This window comes from Lepisosteus oculatus, chromosome 12 (assembly GCF_040954835.1).
Source record: "Lepisosteus oculatus isolate fLepOcu1 chromosome 12, fLepOcu1.hap2, whole genome shotgun sequence".
Lineage (NCBI taxonomy): Eukaryota > Metazoa > Chordata > Actinopteri > Semionotiformes > Lepisosteidae > Lepisosteus > Lepisosteus oculatus.
In genome coordinates this window covers 19,296,533-19,309,068 of record NC_090707.1, presented here as the reverse complement: position 1 = coordinate 19,309,068, position 12,536 = coordinate 19,296,533, and the positions used below count along the sequence as shown (strand labels likewise).

At 34.2% G+C, this 12,536-nt stretch overlaps 2 protein-coding genes across 3 annotated transcripts in view; both read right to left on the bottom strand.

Moving 5' to 3' along the window:
* ttn.2 (titin, tandem duplicate 2) overlaps positions 1 to 6,743 on the bottom strand; it is a 171,351-nt gene extending 164,608 nt beyond the window's left edge. The window contains exons 1-9 of the mRNA XM_015358879.2: positions 6,542 to 6,743; positions 4,019 to 4,122; positions 3,606 to 3,809; positions 2,421 to 2,708; positions 2,070 to 2,158; positions 1,752 to 1,978; positions 899 to 1,166; positions 428 to 571; positions 24 to 158 (exon numbers count right to left, since the gene is read on the bottom strand). Coding sequence (XP_015214365.2) covers positions 24 to 158; positions 428 to 571; positions 899 to 1,166; positions 1,752 to 1,978; positions 2,070 to 2,158; positions 2,421 to 2,708; positions 3,606 to 3,809; positions 4,019 to 4,109 — 1,446 coding nt within the window. The 5' untranslated portion in view covers positions 4,110 to 4,122; positions 6,542 to 6,743. The remainder of the gene's footprint in view (positions 1 to 23; positions 159 to 427; positions 572 to 898; positions 1,167 to 1,751; positions 1,979 to 2,069; positions 2,159 to 2,420; positions 2,709 to 3,605; positions 3,810 to 4,018; positions 4,123 to 6,541) is intronic.
* Positions 6,744 to 7,709: 966 nt separating this feature from the next.
* ccdc141 (coiled-coil domain containing 141) overlaps positions 7,710 to 12,536 on the bottom strand; it is a 40,466-nt gene continuing 35,639 nt past the window's right edge. For both annotated transcript variants that reach the window (XM_015359047.2, XM_015359048.2), the window contains exons 26-28: positions 9,016 to 9,170; positions 8,761 to 8,890; positions 7,710 to 8,116 (exon numbers count right to left, since the gene is read on the bottom strand). In XM_015359047.2, coding sequence (XP_015214533.2) covers positions 7,962 to 8,116; positions 8,761 to 8,890; positions 9,016 to 9,170 — 440 coding nt within the window. In that variant the 3' untranslated portion in view covers positions 7,710 to 7,961. The remainder of the gene's footprint in view (positions 8,117 to 8,760; positions 8,891 to 9,015; positions 9,171 to 12,536) is intronic.

Below are 12,536 nucleotides of genomic sequence, written 5' to 3'. Positions count from 1 at the left end.
ACATTCTTCAGAAGACATTATACCTGGTCTTGCATTTGGACTTTCAGTTCTATTTCCGTAGCAGCATCTTCAACAGTGGATTTTAATTTGGCTGCTTCTTGGCTGATGCCATGAACCACAGTGGCTACAGATATTTCTTTATCTGCCTCATGTCTGGTCTATATGTATTTAAAAAAATGAATAAAGAATTAAATAGCATATTTAAATAGCAAATATAAGGTGAAGAAATTAGAATAAATGCTGAATGAATATAAAAGTTAAAAAAGGATGAAAATGGGGGAAATAAGGATGTGGAATGGTTGAAAAAATTGTTAGGGAATTGTTTTGGAGGAAGAGGTGCACAGTGTGAAGTGAAAAAAAATAAATAAATGGCTGTGTGAAATGAGTGACCAGATGATAATGGATTTTTTATTTGAACTACCTGTACCTTCATTGGCTGTAAATGCATAGAAGTCAGACTTGTTTCTGTACTTGTCCGTTCTACAGAACTTGAAGGTTCTCGGCCCCGGGCCTGGTCCACAGCAGCTACCACCATAGCTACTGCAGTTGTTTTTTCACTCTCATGCTGATCCTATTATAAATTAGTGGGATTAGAAAACGTTTTTCATTTGCATGGCACATTCTTCATAAACAAGGCATTGTCGTGCCCCCTTTTGACAAAGATGAGCTTGCACTGATGGATATTTAGAGACGTTGTAAACATTTTCTTACACTGTATTAAGAGAGATGCAAAGCTCAAACCACGTAATGCAGACCTTGTGTCAATATCCAAACAGAAGCCATACAGACACATAACAATTGGGTATTTTGATGTCTATTCAACTTTAAATGTTTTCATACTCATGCTGGCAATACACAAGGATGAACAAATCAAGAATCTAGTAATTTAGTACTTTACCTCTTTGGTGGCAATTCTGACAGCACCAGAAACTTGCTGCTCTACTCCATACATTCCTTCCCATTGTTTTTCAATGTGAATTTGGGTAGCACCAGTAGTCACTCTGGTTTCTCGGAATCTGGTCTCAGTCCCAGTTAAATAGTCCTCCTGTTTCCAGGGAGGGCGAATGTCAGCAGCAACAACTGTGGTTGTGGTTTTGCGAGTCAGCAGTGGGGATTTTACAGGTCTAATTGGAGAAGTAGAGAGTCTTCCCGAAGGAGATACAGATCTTTGAAGAATTAAAATAAAACAAATTGTTAAAAGTATATAGAAAAACAGCAAACTACTATTCACAGTCTAGGACACAAAGGAATACCCCTTAGGTTTTGCAAATATTTAAAACTACTGATTAATTGAAATCAGTCCTCAAATGGGCAACACAGCTTTGTGCTGAAAGACAAACCCTGTAGAGTGCACTATTGTTCAAGGAAATTATTCAGGAAATATGGATTTTTTTATTGTTTCACAAGTTGTTTCCCTCAGATATATTTCACAGATAACGTAATTTCATAGATAACATGATTCTTGTAAATTGTATTTACTTGAAATACAAGATGGATACCTACATTAACATCCTTTATTTTTCCATTCACCTTTCAGCCATAACTGTATATATTAATATATTAATCTCCTTTGTAGTGCTCTTTAGGTATAACATATATAAATTGCCATCTTGTCAATACCACTGAATAATCAATTACATTTTGGGAAACCAGACAGCAGTTAAAGAGCAAAACTGGTGAAGTATGCATGAACCTATTAAGAGGTAATACCCCAGAAAAAAAACCATATGCATTAGACTGAATCTGTTTACCTGACAGGAGATGGAGCAGGGGCTTTCACATGCCTAACAGGGGAAGGCGACTGGTGGCGTGCTCCTGCAACTTTGGCAGCTGCAGATGGTGGAGTTGGAGATTTTGAAGTTGGTTTAGGTGGCACACGAGGGGGAGTCTTGTGAGGCAGTTGCTGTATTACCATGGTTCCATCCACAACCATTTCCATTGCTGCTTCTGCTTTAGTCTCTAAATGAGTTTCTATTCTCTGTAAGAGAGGCAAGGTAACATCACATCATTAATCTACCACATAATAAACTGTATAGAGAAACTGCATCCAAGAGGTGAAAATCACATACCTTCTCAATTCTTGCCTGTCGAGTCTGAGAAATCTGAGCAGTTGATACAATTGTCTTTGTCTTTTTAGCAGGTACTGCTTCCTCTTCACCTTTAAATGAAATGGAATAATATTATTGGACATGTAATTAATACAATATCCTGTCAAAGTAGACGACATCTGTAGTTTTCCACTGCAATTTTCAAAATATTAAAACCTGCATGTAATTTTTAAATGAAACCATTTTCTTTAACACTTTCTCAAAACATTTTTAATTTTTTTTAAATAAAAAGACTTAATCTGTCTTTTTAGAAAGTGTAATTATGTCTGTTGAAAAACTACAAAGAGCAACACGAATTATCAAAATGTGTACCTTGAACCAATAGTTCGGCTGTAGAAGTAGCACGTCCGCTGCTATTGGAGGCAGTAACGGAGTAGGTTCCAGAATCTTCTGGGAAGGCTTCTGCAATCAATAAACTGTAAAGGTCTCCTTCTTGTACAATCTGGAAATCAGGGGAGCTCTGGATCTCTGCTCCCTCCCTGTAGAACTTTACCACAGGTGTAGGGATTCCTGTTACACGAACATCCAGTCTCACTTGGCTTCCTTGTCTCACAGTCATGCTCTGTAGTCTCTGAATAAAGTTGGGGGGCGCTGTTTCGGCTACAACAGAAAAGTAATGAAAGCAACCTGTTAATATCATTTCAATTAATTTACTTAAATATATGCATTAACCTATAATGTTTTAATCACCTCTCTCTAACTTGAATTTTGCCTTCCATCAAATATTAAAAAGCAGTTCCATTGTTTTTTAAACACATAAAATAATATTTTCAAGTTATCAAGGTGGGCAGCATGATGGCACAGTGGTTAGCATTGCTGCCTTCCAGCACCTGGGGTCCTAGGTTCAATTCTGGACCTGGGATGCTAACTACGTGGAATTTTTTATGTTCTCCTCATGTTCATGTGGGTTTCCTCTGGGTGCTCCAGTTTCCTTCCACGGTTCAAAAACATACTGGTATGTTAGATGGCTTCTGGGAAAATTGACCCTAGTGTGAGCTTGTGTGTCTGTGTTTGAGTCTGCCCTGTAATGGACTGATATCCCATGGGTGTCCCAAGAGTGTACCCTGCCTTGTGCCCATTGCTTGTTGGGATAGCTTCCGGCTCCCTCACGTTCCTGAATTGGATAAAATGGATGGAACGTCTCAAGGAATAATCTGACATGCCATTAAGCCTCATTGTGCTTAATAGTTGATATTGGATGACTTTAATCAACAACCATTTTTGATATGAAGCACTATATGTCAATATAGAAATTCTATTCTCAACAAGACTCAAATGTTTCAATTCTATATTCTATAATTTGAAAAAATAATTGAATACTATGAGGATTATCGAATTAATGTGGAATCTAAGGTAAATATTTTAACAAGACCCTAGTTAAAATGATTATAAATGTATTTTAAGTTGGTCTGAAAAGATGCCAAGCCTAGTGTCTAAGTGACTAGCACATCATACATCACACAATAGCGGTTCACTCCATTCTTATCTGCTCTTTACCTGTCACAAGTAATTCGGCTGTGCTAGTGGCTTGTCCAGCACCATTGGTGGCTCGCACGGAAAATCTTCCACTGTGCGCAGCTGTCACGGCAGGGATCGTCAGTCGAGCGCGGCCATCGCTGAACGAGATCTGTATGCCGGGCAGAGCGGCAGTGGAAAGAACCTGGCCATCACGAAACCAGCTCACCTCAGGAACTGGAGTACCTTTGGGGATGAATAAAATGTATGAAGCTAACTGCTTCCCTGGTAAAAATCAAAATACGATCTGAAGGAGATTTTTAGAAATGTTCAGATCATCACTGCCATTGATATCAAAACAAGCTGTAAGTGTGCTACAAGCCACACGACCAGAGGGGACAATGGAGCTGAATTGTGAGATTCTCAAGAAGACATAAAAAGAAAGGCTTCCTTACCACTAATTTGAGCCTCAAACGTTGCAGCACTACCCTCAAGTGCTACAACGCTTTGCAGCGGTTGTATAAACGTTGGTGCTTGTGTCGACATGGCTTTAGGCACCCTAGAGAACAAAACAAAAACAAGACATTACTTTCAAAAGTATGTAATTTGAGCACTGCTAATGTTTGAGAGTTTATGGCCACTTGCTTATAGTACTTGATATTTGTACATGATGAGTTAACAAATATCCTCATATAGCAGCTCAAAATTGTAAATGACTGATTGAATAAAATAGTCTTGATTTAAATGATTTAATAAATAATTTAGCCAATAATTCAGGCATTGTCATCCCTGCTCTTGGTGATCCCCAAACCAACAGTTTTTACAGATTTCCCATATGAAATTGTCTAAAAACATCACCAATTTTTAAAGATTTAGAAAAAAATGACTAGTTATCCATTACAGGTGGTTTGTTAAAAGAAGTAATTTTAAGGTCCCTTAGGTGAATCAATTACTTGCTTAATCAGCAACCTATCTTTAGAAATAAATAATTTAGGGTAACTTATTAAATTGGATCTTTCCAGGACCAGGGTTGCAAATCCCTTCAATAAATGACATTTAATTTTAATCATGCCAAATGCTTTCACACAGTCTCTCCATTTGTTGTTCATATATGCTAGGATCCCAAACAAATATTTTAAAAAATATATTTTAGCAGCTAGTTTATAAACAAGTAATGATCTAAAAAACAGAGGTGTCAGCTATTTACAGAGGCATCCCCCTCTCAAACACCTGCCATTCACTTGCAAGTCACCCCTTGGCTCCAGGTTGTCTCAATGGCTGAATAAACATACAGGTCCAGGAGCAACTGTCAGTTTACTGATGGATGGAACAACTGTGTATTGGGCATGAGAGTCATGTGGCCCTTTTCCCAAGACCCACAACAGGCTTACATTTCATACGCACTATGTTAAAGAAATAAAAGGACAGACGGAAAACATGAAATTTAAAATCAAGTTTCAAATTTTAAGTTCAATTTTCAATTGATTAAAATGTCTTGATTTAATGTTTTAAGAAATATTTGGAATAATGTGGATGTGCTTACATGCTAAGTCTTTTATATGTTTAAGAAATCTGTCATATTTATGATATATTAAAACATTAATTTGTACGTGTTATAAAGTATAATGGCAAAAACACAAACTTTTTTTTTATTTGATGGATATTTCTTGTAGAAAAAGGCTGAAAACAGTTACTTATGGAAATAATTTATAGGGTATTAGTACCCCAATAATATATGTGACCACTGTAATATCATGAGGTTCAAGCTTTATAGAATTCTATTTAGCTTGTGGAAATATTTTACCTAATTTACCCTGCAATTTAAGTAAAAAACAAATAACAGCTTTTAGATTTAGTCTTCTTTTTAATTTGCATGTGAAATGAAAACATGTTCCCTGATAAAAGGTGGCATATTTATCTTTAAACATTACTTCAAGTTTCTCTTATTTGGAGTTTAGTACTTTAAAATATGCTGACCTACAACCTAATGCATTTTATAAAATGCCTTTTTTGTTGAAGATCTCTAAGACCTGGTAAGCAACTTTAACAAACATTAAACACAAGTAATTTATACTGATTGCTTAACCCTTGTATAACCTCAACAAAATCAGCCATTCATCCTGAAAAATATCATACAATCTACATGGTAATCAAAAAGCATGAAATTATGATTTATGAATACAGGTCATATAAACTGTACATAAATAAAGTAGCGAAAACCAAAAGCCATAGCTAATTAAACATTATATACTTCAAAATTTATGTTAAAGAAGTGAAAACATAAAGGAGTAAATTATAATATGAAAGTGAAAACCAAATTCCTTTATACACATTGATATCAAAGCCAAAAATAACTTTGTGTTATTTAAAAAAAAAATGTCTTTCTAAATTGGAAGTTGAATTGAAAAACTAAATTGAGAATGTTTCTGAGGCAATTTGTTCATTTTTTTCAAAAAGAAAACTGAGCAATAAAAATTGTTCCTAAGTTGATAAGAGTGCCTGTTGCCAGGACTAAAAAAGCTATGTGACAGAAATGTCTGTTTCTAAAAATAGCATGTTCCAGTTTGATTGACAGTGGACATGTGGCACATAGCTGAAGGTGCAACTGATAGCTCAGCTGCTGATTCCCTTAAAAAGACATAGCAGCCTAGCTGATATACCACAGTAATGTTATCAGAGCTATTCTGGGGTTTTCTCAAATTGCCTGACAGTATAGTAACCTTGAAAGATATAAAGTGCCAAATATCCCCATTATTACTGTCTCCAGTTTAACAGTTTGAATTTTAAATACAATGCTTAAAACTTATAGCTGTCCTCTACATATTGTAAGCGTACTATAACATTCAGATGAAGATAGTTTTTCACAAAGTATTTGTTTTTTTATAATTAATTTCGGTACCCATAAAAATAACTACATAAAATAAAACAGTAATATTGCACATACAATTTAGCCAAATTATTTAGAGAAAGTTACTTACTTGTGTTCACAAGAGTGCCTAGAAAGGTTGGGACTGTGCCCAGAAGTTTTAAATCTTCAGAAACAATTTCCTTATCCAGAAATATTTTCAGCAAATCCAATGTGAGAACGGTTGAGCCTCAGAAAACAAAACTACACAGTTGTAGCAGTGTAGTTTTGCTTTTCCCCTGCAATCCCTACACCCGAGGCAAGGCTGGGAATGCTCAAACTGCTCAGAAGTGCTAACATAGTTGTTTTAGTTTATATACCCCTGTTCCACTGACAAGACAGCATCATCATTGCATAGGCACATCTGATTGGCTAACACCTCAAAGCATCATGGGCCTTATGGAACCTTTTTATGCAACATCCCACCTGTCAGTCACTTCATGTTATGCAGGAGGTGCTAAATTTGTCTGGGCAACCCTCTCTTGTGAAGGATAATTTAGAATGTTAAAAATATATGGTCCTGCTCAGTCCCAAAAAACGTCTGCTTTGCTGTTGTCAAATTGTTGTCCACATAACTCGTTTTTAATGTCAGTGAAATAATAGCAAAGCAAGAAGTTTGATAATTAACCGATACATGGTCAAAAAGAGACAGGGTGTCTGTTGCTGTCACTCAGACCTAACACTAACTCTTTGACTAAGCAGGGATCTGACAACTGCATCTGCCAATCACCAAACCAAATGGACACTTCCATTTTGCCTATTTCTACTTAAATGCAATATAGTCGCTACAAAAAATGTTGTAAACCAACAAAGTATGGTCTTTACATGCTCTCCTTTTTGGCATTATAGTAAAGTGTAGTCTTCATCGAGGAATATTTCTGCTTCTGTCAGACATATTGAGACAGGAAAGCTAAGTGGGGAATGTTTTTCTTTGATAAAGGAACATCTTCAAATATTTCATTTGGGAAACAATACATCAGTTTAGATCAGCTAATACGATTTAATATTACAAATAAACCATTGCATGGAGAAATACAAGTCTTTAATAACATATCTAATATTTTATTTTACAAGAGATGTATTGTGATCTACATAATGTTACAAAATATTAAAAACATATCAACATACCTATTCATAAAGTAATGATTTAAAGTATCATGAGATGATGAATGTCTTTGTGATGTGTTTGTGTGTTTTGAAAAATGAAAACCAGTTAAAAGAAAACATTGGAGTGGACATAATAATGAAGAATTGAAGTTTATTAAAGAAGAGATGCATATTTCACGTGATTTAACAAAACAAAAATCCATTCTGATAAATCCTATATTTCTGAAGAGGTTATGTTTTCCTCACCTCACTAAACCTCCCCTATGTATTATACACATATTTCTTACTGAGTGTGTCAGTTCATGGATAATATGTTTTTCAGGGTTTACTTTTTAAATGATAACATAACTAGGTAATATAAACCTCAAATGCAATGCAGTTCCTGCTTACTTAAAAGTCTGTTTTCCATCTACAGACATTTGATCTCGAGGCTCACATGCTTCTTTAGTGTGCACATCTAAAAGCGAATGTTTCTTCTTTCCTTCAAGGCCTTCAGCTTTGGAATTAAGAGCACAGGACTTCTCAGATCCTTTGTTGTATTCTAAAATATTTCAAAAAGCAATCATGGAAATGAAAAAAATATTTGAATTTGCAGTCTACATACAAAATATTTTGGCCTTGGTGTTAACTAAGCAAACATCTTAATTCATTTAGATGTATGTGACACCATAATAAAACAATTCTCATGTGTAGGGTTACATGTTGTGAATCTCTCTGTAATTCCTAATACTGTCTAATTAAAATTCACATAGTGGCATTTGCATACTTAAAATACATTTTATGTATAAATTGTCCTAAAATAATTGTATTTTATGATCAATTGTTAATTTGCATTAATTGTTCTTAAAATCATTAATGATACTAAAATGTTTTCATAATTTATTTTTAAAGTACTGTTTAGGCTGCACAAAAGTGAATCACACTGGCACTACAGTATGTATATAAATAGCTTTTGTTTCACAAATCTCCTTTGCCAATTGTATTCAACTAAGATTTATTTTTAGTGGTCTTCATGCAATTCATGTAAAAATACTGGAAATAAAATAAAATGGCTTTCATCATTTATTACTGTTGAAATACTATGCCACAGTAAAAATACAAAAATGTTTTAAATACATTCTTTTCCAGCACTTTTAAAATTCTTATGTATAAAGGTAATTTAAATAGGTAAAATTAATAATTTACCTCTGACAACCACACATGCTGAACAACAAGCTTCCCCAACTTCATTTTTTGCAACACATAAATATTTTCCAGAATCTGAAAGAACAATTCCTTTCTTTAACAGGACATGGGTCTCCCTTTGAAGCTGAACCTGTGTTAAAAAGGTGTCAATAAAATCCATGAGAAAATATTGAATATATTCCATTCTATTGTATTTTTCAAATAATGCTAGAAAGCTTCTCTTTTTTTACAAGAACTAATAATTGGATAACTTACTCTACTTTCTCCAGAAGCCACAATCATATGATCTTTTAACCACACGACAGAAGGTCTGGGTCTTCCTGATACAGTGCACTCAAGAAAGAGATCTTCGCCAACAAATAAAATCTTATCTTCAATTTTAGATAAGAACTTGGGGGATTCTCCTAAAACTGGGGAGAACATAATATTGTAAATGAATCAAATAGCTAAAAAATTGGCATTAAAGCATTTTACATTTCCTAGAGTCTAAATCCTATCTTTGTAAAATACATCAGCATCTCCATATGAGGTGATCAACATGCATTGCTGCCATCATGAGTAACAATCTTGTTAAACATCATTTATTGGGAGAAAATAAGCTAATATCTTTGAATAAAGCTATAAAAGGTTATAAAAACATCATCAATAATTGTTGTATTTTGAGCTTATACCCAAATTCTGTCTATAATGCCCTGTAAAACAAAAACAAACTCTCAAGATGTTACTTTAATTCCCCTTGAATACAAATACTCACCACTTTTTGAATTTTAACTACATTATAACTAAACTTAAGAGAACATTCATGTGAAAATGAAAGTATATATAATATATTATTTTAATATTGGTGTAATTAATTAATAGTTATATACTATATTATAATTAATATTAATTAAATTAATTATATTTTCTGTATATACTGGTGCTTAGGAGTTTCAACCAGATTTGTATGCACTAAGATGGCAAAATACTTTATTTTAAAATAACAACTTATGGGAATCATGAGTGATTCAACCTAAAAAGAGGTGCTACTTAGTAATTCGTAGTAGAGATTTAAAGTCCTACAAACCAAACTTCCTGGGGTCAAATCAGAACTATGTCATTACTCAGGTTTAACCTAGACTTCCTGAAGCAGTACTGAGTGATTGGGTGTACTTGAGCCATATACTGTACCATCCAAAAAACAACCTCAGTTTTGGGGATCCTAGAGTGTTTTCAGTGAGCTTTACTCTTCTAAGTTTTAATGCCAATTATGGGTCTCACTCACAGTGCTACAAGGAAAGAATGTCTCTCACAGTGCACATTGCAGAGGAAAGAGTGCATGGTCCTCCTGTGTCCTTTGCTGGTAAGAAATTAAGGAGGCCATTTGGTTAATCTAGATTGACTGTGGAGCTCAGCTTCCCGCAACTTGAAAGAAACTGTTGAAGGTGACACCCTGACATGTTTAGGTATGATGTTCTAAACTTCCACAGTATTTTGTGTAGTGGTGTAGTGTTAAGTTTATTAATAACTGGCAATCCAAATTACTGATTTAAAAAATAGATGACAAAAAATAGTAATAGTTTCACCACTGAGATTATAAACGTGTTTCCGTGTTTACATAAACGTGTTTCCAAAAGTCTGGTTTAGCCAGTCCTGCTTCCTAGCATTAGAACAGCTACTTTTTGTTTGCTTTCCTGTAATTTCCATAACGACTTTCTCTTAAACAACACATTAGCCCTGAAAAGTATTCTTTATAATGTGTGTGTGTGTGTGTGTGAATTTATTGTTATGGTGTTTTATACCATATTTGATCAGCTGTAGGCACAGGCATAACCGCTTCTCACACAGACAATTAATGGCAAGAGTTGCCTGGACTCACAGGGATCTATCCTTCAGGCGAGAATAATTTACAGCACCCAGTCAAATCTAGTATGTCTCTGGGAGGTGTTTGAAAACTGGAGCATCCAATAAACTCCATACACACTGGTGCCATAAGCAAGGACTTTGGATCTCTAATGCAGCAATGCTAACCACTGCTCCACTCTTTACTTGATAATAGCACAGTAAGTCAGTCCCATTGAAATCTGTATTCTGCATGTTGACAATGGATACTGTAGGAGAATATTATATATTGTTTCTTTAAATGTAATAGTAGTCTTAGTAAGACGTAATGCTTTTACAAAGTACTGTTTTACTAAAACAAACTCATTTACTGTTATTTTAATAAAAATAAGCATAGTGATAAATATGCCATGCATTTCAAATTGCAAATAATACCCAAATCCAGATGCTGTTCTCTATTATAAAGGATAATTTAAAACATTTAAGCAACCCAAGTTGCTTGCATTCTCCAATGAATGAGAAGACCATTCTCATTCACCAAGGTCTTCATGGTGAAGAAAGACAGCACTGTCACCTGAGAAGGTCTGTAAAAAAGACCAGTGTGACAACTCCAGAACAGCTGAGGTTGATGTCAGCTTGGAAGGAAAGTAAATATGAATACTTCATTAGAATATTTACAAAGTATCAGTCTGAGAAGCAACTGAAGAATCTAGAAAGTGACTTCAGAACTTCATATGAAGGAAAGAAAATATTATATGATCTGAGAAACTGAAAAAAAAACACTTAAGAAATTTTTCTACTTGCTAAATAATAAAACTTAGTATTAAACTACCTTTAATAGTGATGATTATTAAAATTAGATGTGATTATTACTAAAATCAGTCCCAAGCATAGGTTAGTAATTAAAACTAGTTCAAACTATTCTGAGGAGGCTTAAACAGATTCAAAATCAAAACTACAATCAATTGTAGGGTCCTTTTTGAAAAATTGAGCAGTGCAGAAGGAATACAATTCTTTCAGAGGCATGGATTCAAGGATATCTGAAATTAACTTACCTTATCTTTCAGAGTTCTGCCACTGAAGCATGTGTGAAGTGCAAATACTGGTATGTTTTTTCCTCTTTTTTCAATTTAAAACAGTTTTATTCAATACAGCAATGTATGGGTATGTTTTAACTCTTCTTTTTCTCAAAGAGTGTTTTTTTTATAATGGCTTGTCAGTGTATTCAAATAAAAATGTAACAAAAAAGCTATTTCTAGGGAGTTCAAATTGTGTGAGACAAAGTGTTTTTTACACATTGTTGTTTTATAAAGGCAATAATCATCAAGGAGAAAACTTCTAACACCTAATTAAAAAATTAATTAATTTTCGGTTAGGTTCCAGAATGTTTCTGAATACTTGTTTTTTGAAGGAAATAAAGTTTTTATGTTTCATTTTCTATTTCTCTGAGACCTTCATGTGATACAGAATATCTCAGCACAGTTCAGTTCACAAAACTGTATCATTTTTTGTATGAAAACCAGCCTCAACTTCTTATTCACACTAAGCTAAAAAAATGATTTTTAGTGAATTGATTCCTACTTGATGTCAATATGTTGAGATTTATAATTTTATAGGCATATTCACTGTTTTCAAAGTCTCCCAAAGTCTCCTTTTTTGCTATTTTGTGGTTAATGCACAGGCATGGTTAATGGCAGATAATCACAAGGGTGACTGGTTAAGTTGTGAACCTGTCACACATAATCATCTCTAAAGTTGTTCATACACACTCATATTTCCAATCTGGCAGTTTTTAAATACAAATCGTGTGAAGCATAGCCTATGTGATTGTGATCCCTTCACAGGAATTACAGTAATTTAAGAATTATTATTTTGAATTAGATAATTTTTTTTTACAGAAAAGTGTATGATAAAACATTTGAGGCCGTGGAATTCACAATTCACAGCGCTAGATT